This window comes from Bison bison, unplaced genomic scaffold, assembly GCF_000754665.1.
Source record: "Bison bison bison isolate TAMUID 2011002044 unplaced genomic scaffold, Bison_UMD1.0 scf7180017863955, whole genome shotgun sequence".
In the NCBI taxonomy this organism is placed as follows: domain Eukaryota; kingdom Metazoa; phylum Chordata; class Mammalia; order Artiodactyla; family Bovidae; genus Bison; species Bison bison.
Window position 1 is genome coordinate 24,205 of NW_011494527.1, and position 14,061 is coordinate 38,265.

General features: G+C 49.0%; 1 protein-coding gene across 1 annotated transcript in view; it reads left to right on the forward strand.

Moving 5' to 3' along the window:
• LOC104984233 (protein-cysteine N-palmitoyltransferase HHAT-like) overlaps positions 1-14,061 on the forward strand; it is a 298,539-nt gene that overhangs the window by 16,803 nt on the left and 267,675 nt on the right. The window contains exons 4-5 of the mRNA XM_010833889.1: positions 1,944-2,159; positions 13,307-13,478. Coding sequence (XP_010832191.1) covers positions 1,944-2,159; positions 13,307-13,478 — 388 coding nt within the window. The remainder of the gene's footprint in view (positions 1-1,943; positions 2,160-13,306; positions 13,479-14,061) is intronic.

The following is a 14,061-nucleotide window of genomic DNA, read 5'->3' on the forward strand; positions in this document are numbered from 1 at the left end:
TTTTTTTTTTTTTTTTTTTTTTTTTGCTGCTGTTGCTGCTACTGCTGCTAAGTCGCTTCAGTCGTGTCCGACTCTGTGCGACCCCACAGACGACAGCCCACCAGGCTCCCCTGTCCCTGGGATTCTCCAGGCAAGAATACTGGAATGGGTTGGCATTTGCTGTTGTTAGGCTCTTAATTTTTTTTCACTCTCACCAGTGGACTGGCGTGAGTAGGTCAGGTGGCAGGTCTCTCCTAACAAAAGATACTTAACTTCCCAGAATGATTAAGCTACCTGATTATTTAAATAAGTGTGCTTAAAATTAGATTTGTGATAAAAATAAATACAAATCCACATCTAACTTTTGGGGGATCTGGCAAGTATTCAAAACAGTCTCCGATTGTAGTGATCGTTTATTTGGGGCCACTAGCATCAGTTACGGGCGTCAGTGGTGAATAAATTATGTATGTTGGTGATGTGAAAACTGTTGCCAAAGAGGAGGGAGCGAATGACCAGCAACTAGTTGCGCTGGGTTTCCATACTTTCACACGTGCAGTTTTCTTGATTTTTCTTGGTGTCTGCTAAAGTCCTGGACATGGAGTAGAAACTCTGTTCAGTGCTTAATTTTTCTGTGTAAAGCCTTGAAAGGCTCTCATGGGTCAAATGAACTACTCTGTCCTTTGTCCCAATTCTATCTTTTGTATCTATTTTCATCACCTGGTTTTCTCATTAAAAAACAATACGTATATATTTTAGAAAATATGGAAAATGTAGAAAAATAGATTATAAAATGATCCATAATTTTACTCCCTTAGTAGTATAAAGATTTCATCACAGTTGCTTTTAGTCTTTTGTTCTTCACCTAGTTTTGTACATACTTGTTATTTCTTATTTCATGCTGTCTTGTATACCTGTTTCCTGTGTGAGAATTCAGGTTCACTGAGGGCAGGGACTATTTCTTTTGATGATGTGTCTCTAAAGCTTGTTTGGAAAATAGTCCTCCGCTACATGTGAAGCCAAATTAATGACAGAGAGCCAGAGGAAAAATCTGTTGAAGACATAAATCCCACGTGACATTTACAGACACACATCATTTTATTGTGCTTCGTGGGGATTACTCTTCTAACAAATTGGTTTCCCGGCACACCATTCTTGTGTACTTTATTCCTGCGCACCCCCCAGCACTGGCGTCACCAGCTCAGCTCCACCTCAGATCATCGGGCGTCAGATTCTCACGAGGAGTGTGCAGCCTCGGACCCTGGCACGCACACTTCGCAGTAGGGCTCGCGCTCCTATGATTACCTAATGCAGCTGGTCTGACAGCAGGCGGGGCTCAGGTGGTAACAGGAGCCGTGGGAAGTGGCTTTAAATACACGTGAAGCTTCGCTAGCTCACCTGCCCTTCCCCTCCTGCTGTGGGCCCGGTTCCTGCCCACGGACCAACAGTGGGCTGTGGCCTAGGGGTTGGGGACCCCTGTAGTAAGCTGTAATATAGTGTAAACCTAGCTTTTATGTACAAATGGGAAACCAAGCAAACTGTGCGACTCATTTTATAGCAAGGTTCCCTTTATTGCGGAGATCTGGAGCTGAGCCCCCAGAGTCCCAAGATCTGTCTGGATAGGTCTCTCCGTGTCTTCAGAGTTGTGGAAGGGGTCAGAGTACCCCTTGGATGTAGCTAATCTCCATGCTATGCACTGGTGTGTCCCACGGATGCGTAACTGGGAAAACCCTTGTCCTCTGTTGCATCAGGCTTAACGCGAAGCCGATGGCCGATGTTAGGGACACTCTTCTGCTCGTTGCTTGTTAACTGCTTTCTCTGATGATGCATGACGTTACCCAGCGGCTCGGTGGTTCTCGGCTCCCGGGGTGGGACAGCCGCTCTGCCTGTGGAAGAGATCTCCTCCCCCGGAGATTGGATGGCTGTGCTTGACACTCAAGGGTTGTTCTCTCCTTGTGACTTCGCAGAGAGGGTGGTACAAGACCGAGAACGAGTACTACTTGCTGCAGTTCACGCTGACCGTGCGCTGTCTGTACTACACCAGCTTCAGCCTGGAGCTGTGCTGGCAGCCCCCGCCGGCCGAGCGGCCCTTCTACTCCCTCCTCTGGATGCTCGCCTACGTCTTCTACTACCCAGTCTTCCACAACGGGCCCGTCCTCAGCTTCCCGGAGTTCATCGCGCAGGTAGAGCCTTTCGAGGATTGCATGGGCGTTCCTGCCCGTGATGCTTCTGTCCTTGTTTATGTGATCACTCGTGAGTCTTTTCATACTGTTTTTGTTGAGTCGCTCAGTCGTGTCTGACTCTTTGCAACCCCATGGACGGTAGCCCACCAGGCTCCTCTGTCCGTGGGATTCTCCGGGCAAGAATCCTGGAGTGGGTTGCCATTTCCTTCTCCAGAGGATCTTCTGACCCAGGGATTGAACCCATGTCTTCTGCATTGGCAGGTGGATTCTTTACCGTGGAGCCACCAGGAAGCCCATACTTGGTATTCTGATAAGAAGTGAAATACTGTGCGGAAATAAGCCTTCGAATGAAGGTCACCGTGTCTCTTGTGTATGTGGGCTGTAGGGCCCCCCACCCAGATTCCCAGTGGACTGTGGCAGCCAGAAGTAATTACTGGGCACCGCCAGGAACCTGGGGTGGGCATCCCAGGCAGGCCAGCCCCAGAGAAAGAAAACCGGGTTTTCATGGACTTACTGGGAAAATGGAAGGAGACGCTGACTAAGCGGTTGGTTGGCAAATAGTTGGTGCCCTTTTATTTTCACAGGCTCCTTATGAAGTAGCTCTTCCGTGGCTGGGGGATTGTTCAGGGGAACCTGGGTGGGATGACAGAGTGGGGTTGAAGGGGGTTTGAAGGCCGTGCAGTGGTGTGTCTTCAGGTCTGGGTGTCTCTTTCTGCCCAGGACCGCGCCTGCCTCCTGGACAGCAGTCTTGTCCGAGGCTCACAGCAAGCTGCCTTCATCATTCCCACCTCATTTCCCCTCCTGCTTTGGATTCCTTCCCTCGTTCCGCAGCCAGCCTCGTGGAAGCTGTGTACTAGGTTAATGCACCCAAAGTATGAGTAATCAGTGATGCCTAAAAACAGGGTTTCTCCAAGAATATTCCTGCCCCCATCCCCCAACGAAAGAATCCTCATGGAGGTGAGAATAGTAAGTGCTTGCACGTGTGTGTGTAGGCACACACGTGTGTACACATGCACACACGGGGGGCCTGGACACGTTGAAGAGCAGGGCCAGCAGCACTGTTTCACACTTCTGGAGGGGACACCCCACAAGGTGCCCCCTGCACAAATAGGAGGGTGCTTAGAAATCCCTTATTTTGCCTTAAAAATTTCACATTGTATTCAAAACATTACATTTCTGCATTAAACAATAACTTAATGCTTAAAAATTGCCAGTTAAATCATTAAACTTTTTCCCTCTCTGCAAATGTTTAAGGGAAATTGATATTCTAGGTGGATGTATTGATATGTTTAGCATATGGTTTCTCATACTTCAATTTGGGTTACCTGGGAGCATTCTTTTGCCATGGAGGAATTTAAAATCCATGTTTGAAAATCACGGTTAAAGTTGTTGTGTAAAAGCCAGAGGTGGTTTAGTGATGGCAGCTGACCTTCCAACTCAGTGATTCTTTTTTTTTTCAAACTTTAAACTTTTTATTTTGTTTTGGGGTATAGCTGATTAACAATGCTCTGGTAGTTTCAGGTAGACAGTGAAGAGACTCAGCCATGCACACACATGCCATTCTCCCCACATCCGTCTCCCATCCAGGCTGCCGTGCAACACTGAGCAGCATTTCATGTGCTATGCAACAGGCCCTGGCTGGTTATCCATTTTGAATACAGCAGTGTGTACATGACCTTCCCAAAGTTCCCAACTATTCCTTTTCCCCCAGCAACCGTAAGTTTGTTTTCTAAGTCTGTGAGTCTCTTTCTGTTTTGTAAGTTCATTTGTATCATATCTTTTTAGATTCCACATGGAAGGGATGTCATATGATAATTTTCCTTCTCTGTCTGACTTACTTCACTCCGTGTGACTGTCTCTAGGCCCATCCGTGTCGCTGCACGTGGTCTATTTCACTCTTTTCAATGGCTACCGACTCAGTGACTCTTAAAGTGGGGTCCCTGGACCCGTGGCTGCAGCCTCACGTGGGAACTCATCAGACGTGCAGATTCTCAGGCCCTGCCCCAGACCTACTGAATCAGAACCCTGGGAGCGGGGCTCCAGAGTGTGGTCCTGATGCTGCGAGGTGGAGAATCACTTTCCTAAGTTTTTTCAGAAGAGGAACTTCTTCTCTGGAGGTGGGGGCCCTCCTTAGAGGATCGGGGTGGGGTAGGCCCAGTGTAGGGTGGGTTCAGTTCATCCACATTATGTCTCTTTAACAACCTCCTTGTTGGAGAAGGAAACAGCAACCCACTCCAGGATTCTTGCCTGGGAAATCCCACGGACAGAGGAGCCTGGGGGCTGCAGTATATGGGGTCGCAGAGAGTCAGAAGCGACTGAGTGTGCGTGCACGGCACGGCCATTGTAAGTTTTAAATTTTAACATTGCAGTCAATAGCTTTTGGACTAAATACCCACAGCACACCCCCACCCTTCCTTGAAGACAGATAATCTTTCTCAGAGAAACATAGACTAAACCCATTAAGAGGAAACAAATTATTTTCCAAACCGCCTCTTATCCATTAAGGAGCTTATCCCTGTGGGATCACTTCTCTGTTTGGCAGATCACCATTCTTTTTAGTTCTTGTCTCCTCCTTTCTGACTGTCCCCTGTAGAGTCTTGAGGGAATTTGAGAGGTGGGTTGCAGGGTCCTGAATCTGTCACATAGAGACGAGCTCTGAGAGCATCGCTCACCTGAATCCTTAGCCACAGGCTCTCATTCTCTCGAGTTTCTGCCAATAGGGACTCAGGTATGGAGACTCTGGGCTGCACCTCTGTCTATTCTTTCTCTTTTTTTTACCCCTTTCTAAATGGTAGCAGTTGCAGAAAGCAGAAACGCAAAGAGGCAAATTGAAGCCTTTCTTTGTAATCTGGGAGGATTCCTGGAAAAGTCAGCTTAGAAATGGCAAGATGTTTAATAAGGTACAGGGCAATAAAAAGACAAGCGATTTCTGTGGTTGCTGGGGGTGTTTATGGGCACTCAACTCCTATGAGAAAAACGGGTCTAAAAGGAGAGCAGTTAAACTACTAAGGAGCTGACCTCATAGAGTGAAGGGATTCCATCAGAGACGCCGGGAGGGGAAAGACTGGGAGGGGATGGAGAAAAGCTGGCCGGCAGAGCTTGTAATCAAGGTATGCTCTGAACAAGCGCTCGCGCGAATGAGTGAACGTCACAGGAGACGGTAGAGTTGAAATTTTGGTCCTTAGCCTCTCAGGCCAGCGTGCCCAGACTCTGAAGAACAGGAGGAGACTTGCCACCAGGGGGCAGCAGAGCCTCACTGTGGAAACCCACCCAGCCCAGCAAACCACAGTGGTTAAAATGAGAGCCTTAGGTCCACTCGAGACTTCTTTCGGAGAAGGCGATGACACCCCTCTCCAGTACTCTTCCCTGGAAAATCCCATGGACGGAGGAGCCTGGTAGGCTGCAGTCCATGGGGTCGCTAAGAGTCAGACACGACTGAGCGACTTCACTTTCACTTTTCACTTTCATGCATTGGAGAAGGAAATGGCAACCCACTCCAGTGTTCTGGAGAATCCCAGGGACGGGGGAGCCTGGTGGGCTGCCATCTATGGGGTCGCACAGAGTCGGACATGACTGAAGCGACTTAGCAGCAGTAGCAGTAGGTCCACCTGAGACTTCTTTCGCTCAGTTTTTTTTTTTTCCTTTAGTGTGTAAATTTACATACCCAAGATGAAACAAGCATAGAAGAGGAGCCTCTGTAATACATGGCGTGTGATATATGTACACATCAATCACCAACAGGGAAAACTGGGCCTGTCAACAGGCCCCAGTGTTAACTCAAAGGTCATCTCTGATGGCGTTTGGAGTTGGAGAAATATGGGCCTCGTTTGTGTTTCTCCCAGGGGTCTGTGGAACTCAGAAAACGAGCCAGGGGTAAGGTGGGGGACAGTGTGGGGGAGGTCTAGGGAAAGGCAGGAAATGCTGTTTATTTGCTGAGCTTGGAGCCTGGGGCCACCCCATCCTACTCTGAGCAGGCTGACTTATGCAGTGAGGAGCTGCTGTGTGTGTTGGGGGGCACTGGGGGGGACTTTCCTTGTGCTCCTGCCCCAAGGGGAAGAAAGTGAAAGTGAAAGTCACTCAGTCGTGTCCAACTCTTTGCGAGCCCATGGACTATACAGTCCATGGAATTCTCTAGGCAAGAATACTGGAGTGGGTAGCCTTTCCCTTCTCCAGGGGATCTTTCCAACCCAGGGATTGAGCCCAGGTCTCCTACAGTACAGGTGGATTCTTCACTAGCTGAGCTACCAGGGAAGCCCAAGATTACTGGAGTGGGTAGCCTATCCCTTCTCCAGAGGATTGTCCCAACCCAGGAATCGAACCAGGATCTCCTGTGTTGCAGGCGGATTCTTTACCAACTGAGCTATGAGGGAAGCCCTGAGGGGAAGACAGTGCTTAAATAGGGAACGTGGTTGATGGTTAAGAGCAAAACTCCTGAGCCCAGCCCTTTAGTTACAGGGTTTGAATCCCTGCTCTGCTTTGGCTTGAGAGCATTTGGTGAGTTACTCACCTTATTTGTGACTGCATTTCCTTTTATCAGTATGATGGAAAAAATAATAATACCCCCTAGATAGGATTGTTGTAAGGACTAAATGATTTCATCTAGATAATGTGGCTTGACGTGTTGTACACCCTGTTATTGTCGTTACTGTTATCCAAAACTGAGCGTCATTTCTGGAGTATGTTGTTGGAGGAGGTCACTGAAAGGCTGGGATGACTGGTTGACCCTCAGTCTGGACCTGGGCAGTCAGAGGCTCCTCACCCCTCCCCTGCCCTTGGAATGTACTTTCTGCCCACCATTCTCAGGCTGGGAGCCATTTCTGGGGCATAGGTTTGACCTTGAGAGAGGAAGGTGTCGTTCAGACCAGCTGAACTCCCTACGTGACTAAACCCAGAACAGGCCTCTGTTTCAACTTTAAAATTCTGCTGGTGGATGCAGAGATCTGCTGGTGTTGTGACACCCACTACGAGGCCTGCCTGTCAGCTCCCTGGGTTATTAATCCTGCCCTGCCGGTCCAAGCAGCCCACTTGTTTCTTCGGTCTATCCTTATAAATGCTGGGCTGGAGGAAGCACAAGCTGAAATCAAGATTGCTGGGAGAAAGATCAATAACCTCAGATATGCAGATGACACCACCCTTATGGCAGAAAGTGAAGGGGAACTAAAGAGCCTCTTGATGAAAGTGAAAGAGGAGAGTGAAAAAGTTGGCTTAAAGCTCAACATTCAGAAAACGAAGATCATGGCATCCGGTCCCATCACTTTATGGGAAATGAGGTGGGGAAACAGTGGCTGACTGTATTTTTCTGGGCTCCCAAATCACTGCAGATGGTGATTGCAGCCATGAAATTAAAAGACACTTACTCCTTGGACGGAAAGTTATGACCAACCTAGATAGCATATTAAAAAGCAGAGACGTTACTTTGCTGACAAAGGTCCGTCTAGTCAAGGCTTTGATTTTTCCAATGGTCATGTATGGATGTGAGAGTTGGACTGTAAAGAAAGCTAAGCACCGAAGAATTGAAGCTTTTGACCTGTGGTGTTGGAGAAGACTCTTGAGAGTCCCTTGGACTGCAAGGAGATCCAACCAGTCCATCCTAAAGGAGATCAGTCCTGGGTGCTCGTTGGAAGGACTGAAGTTGAAGCTGAAACTGCAATACTTTGGCCACCTGATGCGAAGAGCTGACTTACTGGAAAAGACCCTGATGCTGGGAAAGATTGAGTGCAGGAGGAGAAGGGGACAACAGAGGATGAGATGGCTGGATGGCATCACCAACTCGATGGACGTGAGTTTGAGTGAACTCCGGGAGTTGGTGATGGACAGGGAGGCCTGGCGTGCTGCGGTTCATGGGGTTGCAGGGAGTCGGACACGACCGAGTGACTGAACTGAACTGGACTGTCCTCTGGGAACCAGGGGCCGGTTTCAGGTCTCACCTGGGGAGGCTCCCACGGGTGAGAACTAACATCTGTTTATGTCAGACCCGAGGCCCTGGGGTCCGGGCTGGTAGGTGAGGGTGGCAGTGGGGGCCATTCTGGGCACGATTCTGGGCAGGGGCCATCCCAGGCCTCAGAGGAGGTCAGCGGAGGATAGATGCAGGCCGTGGCTGCAGGGGTGGGCCCAGTCCCTGAGCGACCAGCGCTGGCAGTCACTGTCCCAGTCAGACCACTCAGGGTTTGGGGTAGGCTCCAGAAGGCACCTGCAGTGATGCTGACCATGAGGAATACTCACTGAGTACTCACCCCAACCAGGCTTTCCATGTTCTAACATGTTTTATCCTAGCAACAGCCCAAGGAGTAAGACACTGTTATTCCCACTTCATAGACAGTAACACGGAGGCAAAGAGAGGCTAATAGAGTGCATGTTGGGGTAGGGGGAATGAAGACTGGAGCCTTGTTGCCAGCTCGGTGACCCTCACAGGAATTAGAGTGAGGATGCAGTGTGACGTGGTGGACGTGTGGGTCTGGACACTCAAGCTGGCCAGGCCAGGTCCCAGTCCTGCGGCCGCTACCCCGACTTCAGGCTCCATTTGCTGTTCTGGCAGACACCAGTGGGTACCACCTGCCTTGGTCTGGATGCAGTGAGGGTCTGACTAGGGAATCACTTATTGGGGAAGGGGTGTGGCCTGAGACTGTGGGCTGGAGAGAAATGCCCTTGTTATAAAGCAATGAGACTTGGGCCGCAGTGCCCTGGAGCCAAGTGCAGAGGCTGGAGCGGAGGTGACTCGGTTGAACAGCTGTGTCTGGGGAAGGCTTCTCTGGTGCTCTCCAATGTGGGTATTATTCACGTGTGAAAGAACCTTTCAGCTTTGAGAACTGTCACCTTGAATCATTAGAATATCTCTGAAAGGCTTTGATATTCCTTTTTATGCAATTTGCATGAAATGAGGTTTTAAAAGATAATGTGTTTTACAATGCACTTTGCAGATGAGTTAATGTGTGTTTTTTCGTGGAGTCTTCACTAAAAATTCCCATTGGCGGCAGTTTCCAGTGGTCTTAAGGTTGGCACTGACCTCGGTTTAAAACATCTCTGGTGAAATGCTTTGCATGCCGAGGTTGAATAATGAGCAGCCCTGCTCGTTAGGTGAGCTGTGTGTGGTGCGTCTTTTCTTCCTGCCGGATCGACAAGGGACAGATGCAGTTTTTTAAATAAAAAGGAGACAACTCGATGGAAGGTATACAGGGATTGTGATAATGACACGACTCTAAAGAAAAGCTGATATCCATTCTTTTTAAAGTAAAAACAAATAGAGTGAAAAACTGGGTTGTTTTCCTTCTGCTGCGTTTGCTGGTGCAATTAAGGAATAGACATTTCTCATACTCTGACTGGGGAGGCACCCAGCATCAAAACGGCAGCACTGCAGAGAAAAGCCCAGCCCTTCTGGTCCTGGGGTGCCGCATAATTATGCCTTTTTCAGCCTGGGGAGGAAGCTGGGCCCTGGGGAAGGCAGGTAAGTCATTAGCTGGAAGCCAGTCAGGCACACAACGCACCTTGTGTTTCTTCCTAATTACAGATCTTCGGGTCCCTCTAGATGGTGCCTTGTTTGGGGAAGGAAAGGAGGGCCTCTGGGCTGTCCGTGGCACATGGTCACCTGAGCTGCAGGCGATTGGCCAGACTTTCCCGATCGCCTGGCGGGGTCCTTTGTCCTGATCCGGCAGAGGCTCTCCTGTCTCTTCTCTGCTCCCGGGAACAGGGCTGCACAGCCAGTGGTGCCCCGAGACCACAGGTGCAGCTCTGGTCCTCAGGGGGACCTGAGCTGGGGGTTAGCTGTCTGCTCATGGGCCTGCAGGGCATGTGCACCGTTGCTTATTTAGAAGCCGGAGACAGTTGTGCAAAGATGGTCTTCGGTCAGTTCTGCTTGTGAGTTGTTATCACGTTCAATCAGGGAAGCTGCTTTCCTCCGAAAGTCTGGCACCAAGAAAGGCCCTGCCCACTGGCCTAGGGTGGAGTTAGGGGCCTCTTGGGTCTTGGCTCAGCTGATTGCCTTGGTGTGAACTGTTCTAGCTGCCACAGACTGATGGACACTCTGTTCGTCATTATTTCTTCATTTGCTGATGCTCATTAAGTCCAAATGAGTTTGCTTTGTTAGACGGTATTTGTTTTCCTCTTTCTTACTCCACTCTGTATGATAGTCTCTAGGTCCATCTGTGTCTCTTCAAAGGACCCAAATTTGTTCTTTTTAATGGCCAAATAATATTCCACTGTGTAATATATGTACCATATCTTTTTTTATCCATCCATCTGTTGATGGATATCTAGATTGCTTCCATGTCCTGGCTATTGTAGATAGTGCTGCAATGAATATTGGGGTGTATGTGTCTTTTTGAATTTTGAGCTAGAAAAGGATTGATTATGAACAAAGGGGAACTTAGCGTATAGCTAAGAAAATCTCTGAGTGAGGTGGGAAGGTAGTTGTTGTTTTTCACTAAGTTGTATCTGACTCTTTGCAATCCCATGGACAGTAGCCCACCAGGCTCCTCTTTCCGTGGGTTTTTCCAGGCAAGAATACTGGAGTAGGTTGTTATTTCCTTCTGCAGGGGATCTTCCCAACCCAGGGATTGAACCTGAGTCTCCTGAATGGCAAGCGGGTTCTTTACCACTGAGCCGCCAGGGAAGCCCCAAAGTGGGACGGTAAGGAGAAATAAAGATGGGGCTGGCGCAGAAGAGAGAGAGAGGCAGGCCTTCTTGTTGAGGATGCCGTGCTCCCCAAAGCATTTTTGACAAGAAGGGTGTGGAAGCAGGGCGCTTGTCTCTCTAGTGGAGAGGACCAATGCCTTTACGCTATTATAAACTTGCATTACTCCCCCCAGTTACAGAAATAGTAACAGTTTAAAATAACTGAAGACCCTTACCATCCAAAGATTACCATCACTGCTGCCATTTTGGTGTCTCTCTCTCTCTCTCTCCAGCCTTTCATGATTTATGCAGATAGGTATCAAACAATAGTGTTTTGTGACTATGTACGATTGAGGTGCGCTTGTGCACGTAACCAAGCCCCAAGCCCCTCCTGTTGGGCCTTTCGTGATTGCCTTTTTCTGCTCAAGTAATGCAGACACGAGGGATCAGGCAGCTCGGGGGTCTCTTAACTGAGGATTTTGCCATTCACTGGCTCACTGATGCTCTGCTGTGGACTTTGTAGGGTCTCGCAGAGCAGGCACACTTGAGGTAAGGATTCAGATGAAAACCACCCTCAGTTATTCCTGGAGAAGGAAAGCGGCGGGGCATTGCACTGGATGTGGCTGTAATTACAGTGAACTGTGATCCGTGCCAGGCTGCAAGCTGAGGCTTAGCTCCCTGGATAACCTCGCCAGCCAGCACTCCCCTGGCAGACCTGGTGGCATGGGTCTTTCAAAGCCATTATTAATACTTTGTTTCCTAACACGTTATCTTTCTCAGGTGAGCTGAAGAAAATGAAAGGAAAAAGGAAATTCCTGTAGTTTGATCATCTTACATTAAAAAAGTTAAACCAACAGCTCTCCTGGGTGTAGCTAACCCAGTGGATGACAAAAGGGGGAAAGCCATCCACGCAGGTGATTGCAGTTTCACTGTGCCAGCCCGAATTTCTTGGTCTGGCTTCTTGCTGGAAGAGGACAGTTTGAGACCGCAAGCTAGCCTAACGCCAAGGCCCAAGAAAGGATTCTGCACCCTCCACCCCAGCAGCAACCTGCAAAAATCCAGGGCAGAGGGCAATTCCTGATGTATCATGTATATGCTCAAGAATGGAATAAAAATGAATTCCTGGGAGTGTAGGTCACCCGTCACCTCTCAGGGCTGTGCCTGCAGCCCCTCCTGGCTGCAGTGGGACCCAGCGCGCCCTGATGGTTAGAGGAGAGGAGAAGTCAGAGAAGCACGCCCAGGTCACTTTCCCCAGGGCCGGCCTCCCTAGTTTCTGTGGTGTCTGGAGCCGTACTTGTCAAAGGCTGAATTGAGTCCATATCCTCTGCCCGCCAATGTGTGTAGCTACAAGTTTGCAATTAAGGCATCCACGTCCCCTCTGCATTTCAAGGCAGCCTTCAGCCTAATAAAATCATGTCAGTGTAACATCCAGAAAACTTATGTACACTCCCTTGGTTTTTTGTTTGTTTGCTTTGGCTTGTTTTTTGATTGCATCGGGTCTTCATTGCAGCATGCAGGATCTAAATTCCCTGATTGTGGATCACACTAGGACCCCCGGCACTGGGAGTGCAGAGTCTTAGCCACTCAACTACCAAGGAAGTCTCTCTGTTGTTTTTGTGTGTTGGTCTAGGATACATCAGGAATTGCCCTCTGCCCTGGATTTTTGCAGGGCTGCTGCTGGGGTGGAGGGTGCAGAATCCCTTCTTGGGCCTCGGCGTTGGGCTAGCTTGCGGCCCCCACAAGCTATATTCTTACTCTGGGATAGAGTATTCTAACTCGGATGTGACTTTTAAAAGACTTTAATTGAAACATAATTTGATTTACAGTGTTTGCAGTAGTTTCAGGTATACAGCAAATGATTCAGTTACATGTGCTCAGTCACTTCAGTCGTGTCTGACTCTTTGCGACCCCGTGGACTGTAGCCTGCCAGGCTCCTCTGTCCATGGGATTCTCCAGGCAAGAACACTGGAGTGGGTTGCCATTCCCTCCTGCAGGGGGCCTTCCCCCCTTCCAGGGATCAAACCCACGTCTCTATGTCTCCTGTACTGGCAGGTGGGTTCTTTACCACTAGCTGTCTATTTGTTTACTCTTTTTAAGATTCTTTTCCTTTATAGGTTATTACAACATACTGAATATAGTTCTCTGAGCTATACAGTAGGTCCTTGTCTATTATCTATTTTATATATAGTAGTGTGTGTCTGTTAATCCCAAACTGTTAATTTATCCACCACCCCCCGCCCCCCTTTCCCCTTTGGTAACCATAAGCTTGGTTTCTATGTCTGGGAGTCTGTTTCTGTGTTCTAAATAAGTTCATTTGTATCATTTCTTAAGATTCCACGTATATGTGATATCATATGAGATTTATCGGACATAATTCTTTTCATCCAAGAGCACAGAGTGTTTCCAAGGCAAACTAAACCAACCCTCCATTCGGAGATAACAGTGATAATGAGAACTTATAAAAAAAAGTTGTCTGGGGGACTCTGAAAGGTTTTAAAAACGGTGGCGCCATCCGATGACTTCTTTCGTTTCCCCTTTAGATGCAGCAGCAGGAGCAGAGCTCGCCGAAGACCAGCCTCTCCATCCTTGCCTTGGGGCTGGGCCGTCTCCTCTTCTACTGGTGGCTGGCAGAGCTGATGGTTCATCTCATGTACATGCACGCCATCTACAGCAGTGCCTCCCTCCTGAGGGCCGTCTCGAGCTGGACCTTAGGTAACTGGAGAGATCGCCGGCGGTAGAACAAGCATCAGGAGCGAGCTTCACGGGGAAGCTGGTCAGAGAGCAGACAGGGGTGTGGTTGCCTTCAGCAAACCCTGTATTTTTTAACCACATTCCTCTTGTGGCCAAGATGACGCATGCGTGAAGTGGCCGACAGAGGTGAGGGCCAGGTTTGTGGGCTGGGAGCCGAGGATGGTAGCAGCCCCTCTTCCTGATGGAATTCCTGCTAAGCTCAGCTGGGTCTGCATCTTCCTGGTGTGGCCAGCACTGCACTTGACAGGAGTCCCTGCTAAGAGCTGGTGCTGTAAGACCGAGTTCTGTAGTCATACAGGCTTTATTTTCAAATTGAAGTGTAGTTGATTTACGTTGTATTAGTTTCAGGTGTATAGCAAAGTGATTTGGTTGTACATATACGTGTGTGTGTGTGTGTGTGTGTGCACGTGTGCACGTGAGCACGTGCGCTCTGTGCTTAGTTGCTCAGTCATGTCCGACTGTTTGTGACCCCATGGACTGCAGCCCGCCAGGCTCCTCTGTCCATGGGGATTCCCCAGGCAAGAATACTGGAGGAGGTTGCCAT